The 16,258-nt window shown below is 37.3% G+C and overlaps 1 protein-coding gene across 1 annotated transcript; it reads right to left on the minus strand.

Moving 5' to 3' along the window:
• Positions 1 to 592: 592 nt before the first annotated feature.
• On the minus strand, positions 593 to 15,971 carry ptger2 (prostaglandin E receptor 2). Its single transcript, XM_023329460.1, has 3 exons — positions 15,820 to 15,971; positions 12,655 to 13,629; positions 593 to 3,515 (listed from the first exon to the last, which is right to left on the minus strand). Exons 2-3 carry the CDS (start codon positions 13,531 to 13,533, stop codon positions 3,237 to 3,239), a joined length of 1,158 nt encoding a protein of 385 aa, XP_023185228.1. The 5' UTR covers positions 13,534 to 13,629; positions 15,820 to 15,971; the 3' UTR covers positions 593 to 3,236.
• Between the last annotated feature and the right edge of the window lie 287 nt (positions 15,972 to 16,258).

Here is a 16,258-nt window from a genome sequence, read left to right on the forward strand (position 1 = left end):
TGGATAAGTTTCACTGAAAACATGCTAATAGAATCCATGCTTCCTCCCCTTTCAAAATAAAATACAAACAAACAATTTAGGGTATTTTTTAAAGGAAGTTTGTAGTGTTGTTTTCTATTTGTGTTTGAGTAAAGGTGCTTAATTCGACCCCACACTTTTCAGATGTTTCTTTTTCACTTATGCACTGTAAAAAATTACTTCCACAAGCTTTCCTTCACAAAGCAAAAACTGGCAAATGGTTGTTTAATTTTTATTAAAAGAAGGAATTGTCCTAAACAAGAATTCAAACACAATCAGGAAACATTTTTCAAAGTTAAAGAGTGGAAACTGAAACACAATTCAGCGTTCCCTTTACATCTGGAACTCATCTTGAAACTCCGTTAAATCTTGTTTTTCTACATTTTTGGGGGGACTTTCCACTAATTCAATGTTTATTGGGATGTTAATCAAAGCTTAATTGTAAGTCTGAACATTATTAGGTGGAAGTTAAGGAACTACAGTTGTTGAGGATACATTACAGAAGCCAGAAAACATGGATAAATGTGTGTGTGTCCTCTTGTGCATTGCGGGTTACCAAGCAGGTTAGACAGAATATTTTCTAGATGAGATGTTTATTTACACAAGCCATAAAACTCATCCGAACATGCTTGTGTGCTCAGTGCATTAATTTTTCATCTTACAGTACTTGGAGAGTACAGACAACCAGATAGGCAGCATTATGGTTTGACACTGTTCATTCACATTACAATTGCTCACATACGTCCACACACACACATGTTAAATGGATATTTGCAAGCTTAAATAAACACACACACTCACAAAATCACTGACCTTTATAGCAAAAACCATCCATATTGCTGACAGGAAGCAGTAGGTTATGATGGCAAACACTGAACATTTAAAAAATAGAGTAACAGATACAATAAGCTCACTTTTCAGCACTAAGCCAATTTACCTGATGCTCACAGAATCTACTTTCACACATTGCTAAGAACTGTCTGTCATGTAATTAAAGCTGTTAAAATTTAAATTGTTCTGCTGTAGGAAACATCAGAAACTCCAGCTCATGTTGATGACAGATTTATGGCAGAAACGGCCGCAAAAAATGTGTTGTTGGGGATTTTTTTTTGCCAAACCACGGGCTCCTATTTAAACTTTGGAAGAAGAGACACAGTGATTATTAGTAAAAGTCTTTTAGTAGTTAACTGTCAGACTCTACAACAATAAATATTTTACCACATAAAAACACAAAGAAATCGTAACGAGAATTCACTTTAACCTGACATTAATCTTATGTAATTATGAATATTATTGATGGGTATATAATCTCCACTATGTCTTTACAGCCTGACATTTGCAGTCAATGCCAGGAAAAAAAAATGTCATGGTTTTGAAAGAAAACTGACATTTTTAGGATTTTTCTCCACTTGGTAGATTAATTTTACAGTCAGTTTGAGGATTTAAAAGTTTTTTTTTTTTTTTTTTAAAGGTCTTTATTTCCTTTTGAAGAGGACTTTAAAAACATTTCAAGATGTTCCTTTAAATTCCTAAAGCAGTTTGAATGACACTTTTGTACTTATCCTAAATTAAAGCAAGATGTGGATGAAAATGATGAAAGTCAGTGATGCACCAAGAAGTTAACAGGTGGAAAGAGTTGGCAGATTTTTAACTTGATAAAAATCGGTGAAAAACTCAAAATGATGAATAAAATGTGATCATTTTGCAAGACAGGGAGAGAGCACAGTAGATAACAGGAAGGCTAAACAGAGTACATAAAGATTGTGTTATAATTTTGAGCTTTGTGGGGAACAAATAAGCTGTTGTTTCAATTATCAGTAAATCAGTAAACCCGTTTTACAGTGACACAACATATAAGTAACCGACTGATAGGTGATGTCTTTAAATTAGACGGCATATTTTATCATTTGTCAGGATGTTTATTTAAATAAAAGTGAGGTAGGTTGAGGTACAATCGATGTATGCTGCAGATGAGACGCTCCACACAACCCCTCACCAAAAAAGAAATGATTTTTCTTCCAGCATCAATGCTGAAGTTATTTGCAGCAATTTAACAAGTCGCAACACAGTTACACAAATATATTAGGACAGAATTGACTAACTGCAGTTCAACAAGGCATTTTACAGCGTTTCTCATTCACTCACACACAAAAATACCAGTAGAGCTGCCAGGCAAGATGGTGGCCTATTTGGAGAAACTTGCTCCAAGACACTTCAGGATGAGGAAAGTACGCCTTCCACATGCCTGCTATCGCCTGAGCCACAGCGGCCCCAACACTGTTTCAAACAGAGGATTTTTTTTCAAGTCAAACCATAATGGAAACTCACAAAAAACAGTTTTGTTAAATATATTTATGCTACATAATAAACATGTGAGTAAAAACGAAATAACTGCAAGAGAGTAAGTTTTAGAAATGTTCACTCATTCCCTGAGTGAAAGTTTGGACCCCAAAAAATCTCTGAGCTTTTCTGGCCTTTGACCTTTCCAACTGGCATGTGAAAACCAATTTGTCAGTTTTTCTCTGCTATCATTGATCTAATGTCGCACTACATCCTCAGATAAAAGGGTATTTTCTTAGGATTTTATGTGGTTGACCAAAAAAAAAAAAAAAACAGTAGGTGAAGATAAAGGAAGATGGCGCATTTTAGTGCCAACGTTTGCTGCAAATGTGTGGAAGAAGATGCTCTGAAAAACAACATTGAACCTCCACAAAGTGGCACATTGTGGTGGCAGCACGTGTTGTGGCCTCAGCAGCAATAAAGCTGTACTTTCAGTTTGTCTGTCACAGACACTAAAACTTGTGGTTGTAATCTGAGAACGTCTGCTGTGATATTTATCTTTGTATTTAGTTCACTTCAGTGTCTTCAGTTTAGTTCGACCCATCAAAGACAAAGCTGCGCCATCTGATTATCTGCTGAGCAAATTGGCTTTTACTGGTAAATTAATTCACTGAGAGTAAATAGTAGAAGCAACCTTACATGACAGTGTCAGAAAAGTCTTTGTGGATTCAACGGTAATACGCAGAAAACCACAAAGTGAGTGGGAGTGGTCTTTAATTGCCCAGTGGAGCTGTTATTACGGTCATAATGAAATGGAAACACCCAGGAAAATGATTGCAGTCCGTCAAACTTCTCCAGCTTGTGTGTACCCTGCAGGCAGGCAGGCTTGCACACTTGCAATAAATAGAAACATGGAGTCACAAACAGCACTGCTGTGATCAAATGTTTTCCTCCATGGGAGGACAACTGGTCCACATGTTCGGCCGAGACAATTCCACGTGGTAGTTGCCTTTTGCCAGCGTCGTCTCGCTCACAGAGCCTCTGATTTTCCCCAGCCTGGTCTTGCAGACTGACAAACAGAAGAAGTGCAACACGCTGGGGGAGAGCAGGATGAAGACCCACGGGTCGATGATGGAGTTGATGGAGAGGAACCGGAGGGCCAGCAGGTCATTTTCATGGTTCTCCTCAGTTCTGATAGAGTTGTAGAACATTCGGATCTGTGAGATTAATGGAGAAGTTTGTGTTAAATCAGCTTTATGACCGTAACGACTCATTTCCCCCATGCTGTTTCCATATTCTATTTTTGTGGAAACCTCTTTGTACTGAGAAACTGGATATTCCTTGTTTCTGTTCGTAGTACTGACCAAACGCTTCATTGTGACTGACAACCACAGTTCACTACGTGACAGTTCTCTCTTTTTCACATTTTGTTAAACAACCACAAATTTAATGTACAGTTATAGAAAAACTAAGAGCTCACTTAAAATAATCAGTGTCTCTGATTTAAATTTTTATAGGTGTATGTTTGAGTAAAAATGAACATTGTTCTTTTATTCTATGAACTACTGACAAAATGTCTCAAACATTTGTTTTTAGAAAAATAACAAAAAGCCTGCAGTGCTCTCAGACCTCAAATAATGCAAATAAAACAAGTTCATATTCATTTAAAAACAACAATACTAATGTTTTAACTCAGGAAGAGTTTAGGAATCAAGATTTGGTGGAAAAACCAGGAGGTTTTCAGTGGGGTTCAGTGCAGTGGACTCTATATTTTTTCCAGAGCTGTATTTTAGACGGATATAATGTGACAAAATGTAAAGCGAATGGTTTTCAATTCTTTGTTTATTATTTACAAATAAAATCCCCCCAAAATTTAATTTGTATTCATTGTTTGTAAAATAATTTAATGCAGGGAATCATGCTAATTTTCTGAAATCTGGTTTTTATTGCACAACAAATAAAGACTACTTTGGCAATCACTGGTTGTTTTAGTTCCACTATTCTGTTGGTGGTTTGAAAACGTGATGATCAACATGTCCCATTAATAATTTAAGGAATCAAAACTGCTTTTGCCTTTCCAAGCAGAAAAGTGTTTTTACTACTGCAGCCACCTGTTTTGTTTTGTTTTCTTATATTATAGGAAATATTTTCTGCAAATGTGCAGGAAGATAAAGGGATTAGATTCTCTTCTCAGCTTTCTTGTCAACAAAATAACCACATAAAGAACATTTTTGTCATACGTTGTTGCAATGACATTAACAAAAGCCTTCTGATTTTATCTCAGTAAAGCAGACAGTAAGGTGGCGACAGGATGTTTACAGAGCACACAGTATGTTCTCAGTTCAAGATATTAAAGTTCATTTCAAGCCAATGACTAACAGATAGCTCTCATTTGTGTGTTTTGTGGCTTTATAAGTGCCGGATGTTTAATGCTGAGCCAGAAGCAAATTGACATTCCTCTGCTGATGTCCACCAACTCGGTTTACACACAAGATACACGTTTAATGAAATAATTAGATGCTATAAAACAAAGATTGCTAGCTTTTCTCTACTGCTATTTTTCACATTATCTTTGGTTTAGCAGACAACAAACTTCACTTTCAGAGGATTAGTGGAGAAGTGCTTGTTGAAAGATTTTTGTTTCTTAAATTTAGAAGATGATTAGATTAAATTTTGTAATTCTTTTACAATATTTGTGCAAATCTATGACACTAAATGTGACTTTTTATTACTCGATGTATCGATCACAGACTATAACTTCACATCAAGAAAGGCTGAGGCAGCAGTTACTTAGTTATACCCAATGTTTTTGGCCAATTTTGAGAAAAATTTGCAGCAAAAATCAGAAAACAAATGTGGGGATCTGTTGATTTTGTGTGAATTTTGCAGATTTGTGAAAAACTACAACTCATGGATATAATTTGGAGTCTAGAGGGCCACATAAAAAGCTTCAGCGGGTCACATTTTGCCCCCAGGCCTCCAGTTTGACTCGTGCTGTAGAGGTTTGTAAGAATACATTTGGTTTCCTCTTAAATGATCAAAACAAGTCAAGTTTATGCTTTTAAAACAAATACATATAATCTATTAATCTTCAATCTCAACTTCTAGCCGACTGATTGAGCTGGCATGTGCTTAAAGTAAATGCTGATAAAAGTCAAACAGTAAATGTTGCAACATCCACAGATTGTAATTCTACCATTTATGTATTTCATTGCATTTTAATGTTTTCCTTCAAAACTAAAATTAAATGGATTTTTTTTTCCCTCACTAACTCCAAAATGTTGGTTTTCCTTTTACATTCCTGTTCTCCATGATTGAGAATAGTAGGACGTATTTGACCTTTTTAAAGTAAGACGCCTTTTTACAGGAAACCATTTGATTGGTGTTCCTGGTGTGAAGATTGAGCAGCAGGTTTCTCTGTTTTTTCCCCCTGTTGGGTGGAATAAATCAGCAGCTTTGACAGCCCAAATGAGAAGCGGTAAATTCCCTGGAGCAATGGCCCCAAGGTTGGGAACCGGCTTTTTATACAATCCATGGAAGCTGTGACTAGTTCACAGGTTTAGAAAATGCCACTACCGTCCCTCTCAGGGGCGTCAGAAAGGAACAATATAGAGTTATAAAAGCAGCTTTTGTGGAGTGAGTATATTCTCTCCATTTATCATTTTCTCCTTTTCCTCTGTTTACTGTCATTTTCTCTGTCCTTTTGCTTTTATCTTTGGCTTTCCACTGCATTTTTTAATCTATTTTGTGGAGTAATGATGCACAAAAATGCAGCTAATAGCTTGGCTATTTGCTGCTGTTGAACTGCTGCATTTTCCTCAGCTTAACATGCCTATTAAGTCTTGCACAGCGGCACATCAACAGCTGTTAATGTGGAACGTAAAAAAAGGGTTCCACTACCTTGAGAGTTTACAAGCCGCTGTAATACTGCGTAAATTTCAGAAACTGTTATAAAAACAAGAATGTCCATATGCTTTTGTTTTGTCTGTCTTCGGACCAGTTTTATTGCCACATGGTATCATTTCTCTGATTACTGTCAGTCCAAAACATGTGTGAGAAACAAAAACAGTTTTTTTGTTTGTTTTTATCCAGGCTGAGCCATGCAATCTGCTTCACACTGCGAGACTATTTTCCTCTTTGAGCAGCAACAGGAAGCGTAATAAAGACTTTAATGGGAAGAGGCTGATCACAGAACACCATCTTCAGTTTGAGCTCTAACTGAAGGACTGGTCCTGATAAAGCAATACTAATGCATTCTCCACCTCTCCATGAGCGAGTCTCTTTCTTTTTCTGTCTGGAACGCTGCTATTCGGCATTTTTAATCATTAATGCAATAAAATATGACTGCAGGCTCTTCACATTTACACCCATCATCATGCTGCAGCTTCATATTGGAAGAAAAATGTAATATAATCCAGGAGTCTAGTCAGTGTGTAGACTGTGGTGTCACTTTCTTAAGCCCCCATGAGTATTTATATAAGGCTCTTAGTAAATTATTCATCTGCTGTAGTAGGTTTAAATGTGCGCCCTTGGGCAGCTATGAAACACTTATCATGACTGAAGTCTGTCAACTTTAAAGCTTGAAAAATGCAGAACTTGTATTCAGAATGTGTGTTAAAACCAGATATCTACAACAATTTTTCAATAAGTCTCCTCCTTGAACCTGTTCACATTTTGTCAACCTTTCACCAAAAACTTATTTGGGCTACACAATATTAGGATTGCGTCATGAAAACAGGTTCAATTAACCCAAAACAACATTTCTTTGAGCTGAAGTTTCATATTTGGGAATCAAGGACAGTGAAAGTCCATCCAGCTGACCAAATCTGTTTGGTAAGGACAGAGTTTAGATGCATAGTCCTCGAAATACAATAATCTATCAATTCAAACATCGAAGCAGTTCTTTGCAAATTCAAATATTACTCACATTGACATTTGAATAAATCCAATGAATATTTACATTCAATACAATATGTAGTTCTAGAAAGTAGGTAGTTAAGCAAGTATGAGTTTACCTAATAAAATCTAAAATATATGGCATACACACGTGGACTAAGTTGTTGGTAACCGTCTGTTAATAAACAAAAAGGCTACAATGGTCATTGAAATAACTTGAAACTGAAAATAAGTTGAAAATAAATTAAAAAATACTTAAAATTAACCAGATATTGCTTCTGAATTATGGTCCAACAGAATCATTAAAAAACGTAACTAACCAACCAGGCCTGGACAAAAGTAATGGATGGATGCAAAAACGAAGCATATCAAGAAAAGAACGCTGTCCCTGCTGTGAAACATGGAGGAGGCCTGGTTATATCCTGAGGCTGCTTTACGTCATCTGGCACGGGGTGTCTTGAATCTGTGCAAGGCATGATGAGATCCCAAGACTATCACTGCAGCCTATGGGTCTTCCAACAGGACCCGATGACCCAAAGCACAGCTAAAAATACCCCAAAATGGCTAAGAGCAAAGCATTGGACTGTTTTGAACTAGCCTTCTAGAACTCAATATTGGTGAAGGTTTCCTACTGTTCATCCTGCTGTTTGGAAACCAATGTAAACACGTTACTGGAACGGTTTTGAACATATGATCAGATTTATACTGATGACTTGAAACTACCATTACATGACGAGACGTGATAATAGACAGGAAATAAGCCAGACGTGAAGGCTCTCCTGTGTATAAACTTGTAATCATCAGTGTGTAAATAGTGAAACACGGGGCGATGGGAATATCTGCTGTTTGCCAAAGGCCTTGCCAAAGTCCAGTCTATTCCGCTTTAATGAACCTCGTCACTTGAAGCTTTTTGTTTATTTATCCTCTTTCTTCTGGGCCCACTTGTGACCTGAGTTTCTTATTATTAAACTCAAACTCAGGTTATCTATAGCTTCAGAAAATTTATATAATCTCTCAGCTGAAATCGGTTTTATTTTATTAAGGTTTACTTTTTTCTGAGCTAGCCGTCTGTCAAGCTTGAGTCTGTGTTTGGATCTTGCTAGAAAGGTCAGAGGTTAATCAGACCAACGGAGACTCACTCTCTGTTACAACATACTGTATTTCTATTGAAATCTTATGGGAGTTTATCTGAACCCGCTCTGCAATCGGATCAGCTATCATTGGCCAGATTATCTCCTCAAGCTAATCTGGCCAAGCCTTGTCCCCCTGTGGTCCTGTCTCTTGTTTCTTTCTTTCTTTGGACCAGTCTTTGCAGGTCATGACCTCTGCAGACTGGAAAGCATCTGGAGCTGGAGCTGCAGCTGCCAAAATGCCCAGCTGTCTAGATATTTATCTTTGCAACAAATCCTTACTCATGTTCATCCTGAACTGCAGAGAATCTGATATAATTTAGTATCCTAGACTCTGCCCTGCTGCCTTTACCTGGCTGTCCTTGTTTCTCCTCTGTTACCCAGATTATGTTTTATTTTGCCTCGTGATGAGAAGGCGACGAAAGCCGATCCCAGTGTGCTATTTGCCTACATGGGTGTTACCCTTGTGAGCTGGAAGGCAATTTAAATAGCAGCACTAATATTTGTATCATCTATGTAATGTTTGTTAAACAGATTCATCCAAGACGTCTTCATTCCTACCTGTATGCATCAGATTGTACAATACCAAACTCTTTAATCTAAGATCTCTCTGGACTCATTTATAGATTTATATCTGTATTTACTAATATTTACACCTTGGTTTGAGTAGCTTGTCAGCAAATACACAATTTCCCATTGGGGATCAATAATCTATTCTATTCTTGAGCATGTTTTCTATTACTTGTGATAAACTTTAAACAGGACTTCTAATGGCTTTCACTTGTTGTCATTACATAAATGCCTCACTTTTGGATTATTTATAAAACTATATTTGGAAAAAAGAACACATCATTTTCCTTTGTATTTATGTGCCACTTTGTGGTAATATAATAAGTAAATAAAATACATTGTAGTTTGAGGTTATACAATGAGTCAGTTTGAAGACTTTTCCACTTACTCTATAGTAAAGATAATTTTTTAAGTACATTAAAACTGTCACAATGCTTCAGTGTTGCATACCAAAGTGTTAAGTTAGTAAAATGTTTGCTTGATCAAATAAATTACTTTAACTGTGTTTGTTGCAAGAGTCTTCAAGAACACAGCTTGAACAGTTGGTTCAGCCTTACTGTGGTCTGTCTGTGGAATATTAACAACACTATTTAAAAAACCAAGCTCGAAGCAGAATTTAGCTTTTGCTGCAGAGACGATGGTTTCCAGCAACAGCTGAGACAACAATGCACAAGATGGCACTTTGGTCCATTACAGTTGTCCACACTTAAGTGCACAGCATCTAACGCTGCATGGAAAACCTTATCGATTTTGCATGTCATGTCAGAAGTGTCACTTAAAAACCAATGTGGTTCCATACAGATTACTCAGGAGTCGCACTGAGACAGCGTAATGGCTGGGTGATGAGTCATTTATGGGTACTCATTGATTGCAGCACCCAGAATCCCCTCTGTCTGTGCCAAAACCATTAGAGGTAGTCTAGGGAAAGCGCAGAGTCAGCTCTGGCATCTGCTAATCATAAGCTTGTTTCAGATATTCATTATATCTGTTTAATCAAACTGGCTGTCGGTGTACAGGACAGCTCAGACTTTTACATACACTCATTATCACCATGAATGTTGTACAACTAGAGTTTTCAGAGAACCAGCTGTTTGATCGGAGGTGAATTATAACACTGGTCAACAGCAAAAGATTGTCTGGGGGTTTTTCAGCTGTTTTAGGCTCATTTTGATGTGCTGAATCCAAAAATCACACTGGTTTTGCTCAACTTTCTGAACTAAGCTTAAATTTTCTTCAACTTCATGTTGAAACAATCTAGATTAATTCAATTAAGAAATTGAAATTTCTTGTTCCAACAAGGCACTCTGACATTAAGTTTCACAAATAAGCCTGACCTCATTATTTAGAAAACATGTTTGACTTGGCTTAAAATTCCAAAATAAATGGACTCTTATCAATTTTACCAATAAAAGTGATGAAATATTGAGCCACAATTAAATGGTGTAAAACCTCTAACACATGCTCAGGGCTATTTAACCAAACATTGAAGAGCCTGTATGCTTAATTCAGATGATTTATTATTATTTTCTGATATTCTTATATTTAAAAACCACCAAAAATGTCTCCTAATGCCACTAAAAAATAGAAAATGTCATATTTATAATTAAACGCCCAAAAAATGACATCCAGGCCCATGATGAAAGCATGCAAACTTCTTACTGCCGCCACATAGCAGTAAACAGCTAATCCTTTACTGAGAAAATGACACCAGGTAAATTAAAGCTCCATCATCACATTTCTGTCAGCTAGCCAAACTAAACAAACCTGGTTTCTTTTAGGTTGACCCAGTGTTATTTAGCTAAGCCCTTCTAGGTTGTTATCAGACACATCACAGATGTGATATTAGTGAAATTTATGATTCCAATTTCAAAGCCAGATACCCTTAGCGTCTCATTACAGTTCCCATCCAAACAGCTTCCTGATGATATTACTGATCACATCCTGACTCCCCTAAACTTCAATTATAATCAGCTGCTGTATCTGCCGCCTGCTGGTAGCAAAGAAGGTTTTCCTTTAGAACAAAGTTTGCTTTGTGTTTTTTGTTTATTCCTATTTCAAATGGGTTATTGATGGTTTTCATCTTTAAAATGTGTGATGTATTTAGATGTTTTATTTAGGCATTAAATATAAAAATCTCACATGACATAAATGTATTTTGTTATGGGAGCTAGATGTATCAATCTAGTATTTTAACTTTTGGCATCAGCACCATCAATGTTCCATTGTTTCTGGCCGATATTAAATAGAAATGCAATAAAGCAGATATTAAACCTGTACCAGAATGAAGCGATAAACTGCATCTGCTTCTGTTGAGATCTTGACCGACAAAACACCAAACCACAGAGCAAGTGTTTTTAGTCTTTCACTTTTTAGCTGATATTGATCAGATCAGATATACGAGAAGACATACAGTGGTAAATGTCAAAGGTTTTTTGCTTACCTCAAAATGAGAAAATGAAAATAGTTCTGTCTATTTGAGAGTTTGTGACTTTTTCTGACATTTTAACTTAACCTTTGACACCTAATGAAGCAGATAATGGTAGTCACTATCATAAATATTTTCCATTTTCTTCAATTATAGTTCTCATTCTGCGCTGATGGTATATTTTTGTCACTATCATATGATGACAAAATGTGTTCTGATATTAATTTGGGAGAAATACCTAGTTTATGACCTCACAAAATGATTCTAAGGTTTGGTTTTTTATGTCAGTCAGCATCTCTAACATTAATAAGCTACATAATCCATTCTCAATTTGCAGCAAAAGCAAAAGGTGAGTGTAAAGTAAGATTGCGCTCAATCTTAGTTTACAAATGTTGCATAAAGGCTAGTTATTAGTTTTTAGAAAGCTAAAAATTCAATATATTCTAATTTTAATGCGCACATGATTCCTTAGGTTACGTTGACAACACTCTTCAGTGTAGACGGTGTTCCTGAGGGAAGTATATTCAAGGTTAGCCTATTTTTCTATCCATCAGGAGTTTAAAATGAAGTTAGTGGAAGCACAAAATGTGTCTGAAGCTATTTAACAGGAAAGCAGTTTCTTCAGATGCATGTCAGGCTCTCAGTAGAGAAATAGACTTTGTCACGTCATTTTATACTCATGAATTTTTTTTGCAGTTTTGCAACTGACCTTTTCAAGTTCCAAGCTCAATATATTACACATTACATCTAAGTTGTTCTGTTTAAGACTCATCTCGTCTGTCTTGAGCTTCAGATCTGTGACCAGTGTGGAAAATGTTAGATTTGTACATTTTGGCAGCATTTTGGAAACAGAAGAGCAAAGGTAAAGTGATCCAATGATATGAATCAGTTGTTGGAGCAGAGATGCATCTAAAACCTGCAGGACTTCGCCTCTTGAGTTTCCAACCTCTGGTCTACAGTTTCCAGGAAATTACCTTAACAACTCTATCAATTGCTCATAAAGACTAAAGACTTTCAAAAGTCCACTCTGTCACCAATAGCTATAGTTATTAGTAGTAGACTGAAACTAGGTCAGAACTCCGTCAATTTCTGATTGGTACATTTCTAATCATAGCTGCCAGAAACTTTGTTGAAGTACTATGATTTACTAGTTTATTGCATAGTGATGCTTAATAATTATCATTGGGTGGAAGACACAAATCACCTATCTTGGCACCACAATTATCTTCTGAGCCCAAAACTAAGCATTTTTATAATACCTTGAGAAAACTACACATCGACATTTACTGCTAGGATTGATGTTTTAAGTGATAACATCAAGATGTGTCATCTTACCACCATGGGCAATGTGCAGATGATGAAGATGATAGTCATGAAGACCAGTGGGATAAGGTGCTCCACCTCATGAGCCACAAACACCTTGCGCTCGCTGCTGGATCTCATGCTCTTCATCATTGAGCCTTGCCTATTGCGACGGCGGTACATCCGGAACAGCTGGTACCCCACGAAACCGTTGCAGGCCACAGTCGACAGCACCAACACCAGCATAATTGTGGCATATAAGTTAGCATAGACCCGGTGCTTAATGTCACAGGGGTTCATGTCAATGAAGCACCATGTGCCAGGGCAGTATTGCACATATGTACCAAATTCCACAAAGGGAAGCAAACAGAATAGGAAACATACAAGAAACATAACAGAGATTGTGATGTAAGCCCATTTCTTGGTGACAACCCGGTTGTACAGGTAGGGGTGTCCTATTGCAAAGCATTTGTCCAGTGCTGTAATGAAGAGGAGCGATATGGTGGCCAAGCTAAAGAAGGTCATGCTGCTGCCAAAGTACTTACACACACTGCTAGTGCAGCTGCTACTAGAACCGATAGTGCAGCTGTCAACAGCACTGCTAGTATTGCTGCACATAGGAGCCATCCCAACCAAGGTCTTGTTCCATGCATAGGCAATCTGAACTACGGGGCTGGTCAGGCAGGTTCCAGCCAGGTCTGTGAACACCAGAAAATTGATGAAGATGTGGAACAATCCTCTGTGCCGCCTGTCATTAGCCCTCGAGTCCCTTCGCCGATGGATTTCCAGGATCACCAAGGCAGCAACGTTCCCAAAGACTCCTAAGCCAAACATGATGGCGCTGATCTTTGGGGATTCATTATGCTTTATATCATCTTCGGAGTGGCATATGGTATATTTGTTTTCTGACATGGCAGAAGCCTTTCTTCTTTCCTTTAATGAAAAACTGTTCCTGCAATTTCAGCAGAAGCTTAAAAATGGATCTTTAAGTAGTTGTCTGGAGCCATCCTGTTAAAACAAACAGAAAAGTGTTTTAGAGATTGAGCGCAGCAACAATTAAACAATTCATTAGCTAATCCAGCAGGTAGTTAATATTCTGTTGCAATTTCATCTCTTCCTAAAAATCTTGTACTAACATACCAAAACATTGTATATCATTTCATTCCTCTTTGTAGTTAGATACTTTAATGAATTATGGAGAACAGTAGTCATAAAATCAAAATTATACATTTTATTAAAAAAAAGCAAAAACTAAGAATGACCTTAAATCATCAGTTATCAAAGCAACAAAATATCCAAATTGTGGTACAAATGTATTGGTATAAAAAGTCCTCTGGCCTCCATTTTTTTTCCTGACATGTCCAACATGCGTTTCTTTTTTCTTTTGGCATAGGAAAAATAGTCCAGTCAAAATAGTCAATAGTCAAATATTAGTCACGATTATTTTAAATGAGATTTCATGAAATTCTGACCACTTGGAAGAACATTGTGCAGACCAAGATGTTTCCTGTAAGGTTATTTGAAGTTTGATTAAAAAGAGTTCAATTCAGTAAAACCAATCACGTTATCAGCGCGGCTGCTGTTACATTTCATTTCCTAGTAAAGGAGTCTACAATTTTTACAATCTAAAGTTTTTTTCTCACTCCAACAAAATGAAATTAGTGGAAAGTCTCAAAATCTACAAGACTACTGATACACTTGTTTTGACTGAATTAATAAAACACGTTTTTAGAACATCGACAAAAACTTTTTCTTGAATTAAACCTGCCATGTTTATGTAAAAGAGGAGATATGTTTAAGCCTAATATGGAATAAAACAAAAAAAAAATCATTGTAACCTCATTATTATTATGCTGGGAAAATTATTCTCAAAATTACCTTCATATATTTAACCCATTTTAACTTCCTGCAGGTTGCAGAACCGTTTTACGGAAAGCAGATCCTCTGATTCTGCTCGAACATCAGATAACTTTGCTCCAGGGTTGTAAAACCTGCTTTTATATGCTTATCTACCGCCATCAAACAAAGAACCTAAAAGTCTCATATGTAAATAATGTTTACTTTTTTCTCTGAGTTTAAGACTGTTTGGACTCGACGTCAACAACCGACTCACTGCACCGCTCTAATTTGATGTTTCAACACTTTGTGTAGAATAACTTGCATTGTACGGAGCATACGTTAAGTTAGTACATCTGTAATTAAAGAAGGAATGCGTTGCATATTTTACAACATTCAGTACTGCTCCAGTTGTAGAGTTGTGAAACCAGGATTAGTTCCTCATCTTATGATTTAACAGCCATCTGCTGACAAGCTGAACTGTAAACTGTCATCCCATTTCCTGAGAAATGCATGAAATGCACGTATGCTCAGATATTCAAGCGTCTTGTTTCTGAAACAATTCTTGCTCGAACATTAGACCTGTAAATTCCTGCAGGTGCTGCCATGCTCAAATTACGTCGCTTCAAGGAGGGATTCAAACTCAGTCAACCTTTCCAGATTTTATAGCGACAAACTTCATGGGAATTTTGTCAGAAATGCATATTTTAATTTTTTGCTAAAACAAGAAGCTGGAAACTCTCATTTTTCATAGGCGCTGGACACAAAAGAACTGAAAACAATTTAATCACATAAAGTGAAGTGGAAGTAAAAGTAAAGGTAAAAATGGGATTTAAATACCAAATTAGGTTTGTGAGCTTTTCTTCCAAGCTCACAGTTCTTTGAAACTTGCATGATTATGTGGCCCTGCAACCATTTATCTGACTCGCTTTCTCTTTTCCTGCTGAAGAACGGGGGCATCAGATCTCACTGAATCAATATGAAGAGGAAGAATTGCCTCCAACTTTTAGCCACAAACCGCATCTCCAACAGATGTGTCCAGCTGTTGGCTGCGTCAAATCTACAAATGACAGCTTTTGAACATACTCCGAGATTAAAATGTATATAGAGAAAGAAAATAAGGCTTAATAGTAATAATAATAATAATAATGTTTGGACAAGAAGAATTTTGTTTAAAACCTGGAGTTTTAATTTCATTTTTCTACATTGTGCCAAAGCGGGTTGTAAAGCATTGTCTAGCGTTTTTATTTACATCGCGGAAATATTTACACGGAGCGAAAAAAACCCCAGCGCGTGTCCCTTACTGTCAGATCCGCGTGGACCCCCCAGCGACCAAAAACACCTGGATGATAAAGTTCTCACCTGCCGTCAAAGTGAATCCCTCCAGCGCGTTTCTGCCATCCTCTAATTCAAACAAACCAAGTTCAGCTCCTAAACATCCAGGTGTAGTTTGGTTCCTCTGGGATCGCGCTGCTCTGAAGGCGAGCCGCTGGTAGGGGTGAGGCGCGACGCGATGTGATGAAGCGGGCATGACTTGACTGGGGCTCAGAGAGCGGGGCGGTGACGTCACGCCGCAGCCACGCCCACAGCCGCTGTGCAAGTTTGAGCTGGTTAGCTGGCCGCCACGCCTTTGCATTCTGGGAAGTACCTCGGTAATGTTCAGCTTTCTGTATGCAGATCCGTTTACATGGAGCTTTCAAAGGGAGTCTGGATTTAAAACAAATATACAGAAATAAATAAAGTTTTTTTCCCTCCCAATCGTTTTACCTGTTCAACTTTTCCACAGTTTGTTACAGTTAAA

This window comes from Xiphophorus maculatus, chromosome 24 (genome assembly GCF_002775205.1).
Source record: "Xiphophorus maculatus strain JP 163 A chromosome 24, X_maculatus-5.0-male, whole genome shotgun sequence".
In the NCBI taxonomy this organism is placed as follows: Eukaryota; Metazoa; Chordata; class Actinopteri; order Cyprinodontiformes; family Poeciliidae; genus Xiphophorus; species Xiphophorus maculatus.

Bases quoted from the DNA above. Each gene is read 5' to 3' on its own strand.
- ptger2 (XM_023329460.1), bottom strand. From the start codon at position 13,533: ATGTCAGAAAACAAATATACCATATGCCACTCCGAAGATGATATAAAG. The intron at 3,516-12,654 runs GTAAGATGACAC...TTAATCTCACAG, and splicing joins TCTGCACATTGCCCATGGTG to ATCCGAATGTTCTACAACTC.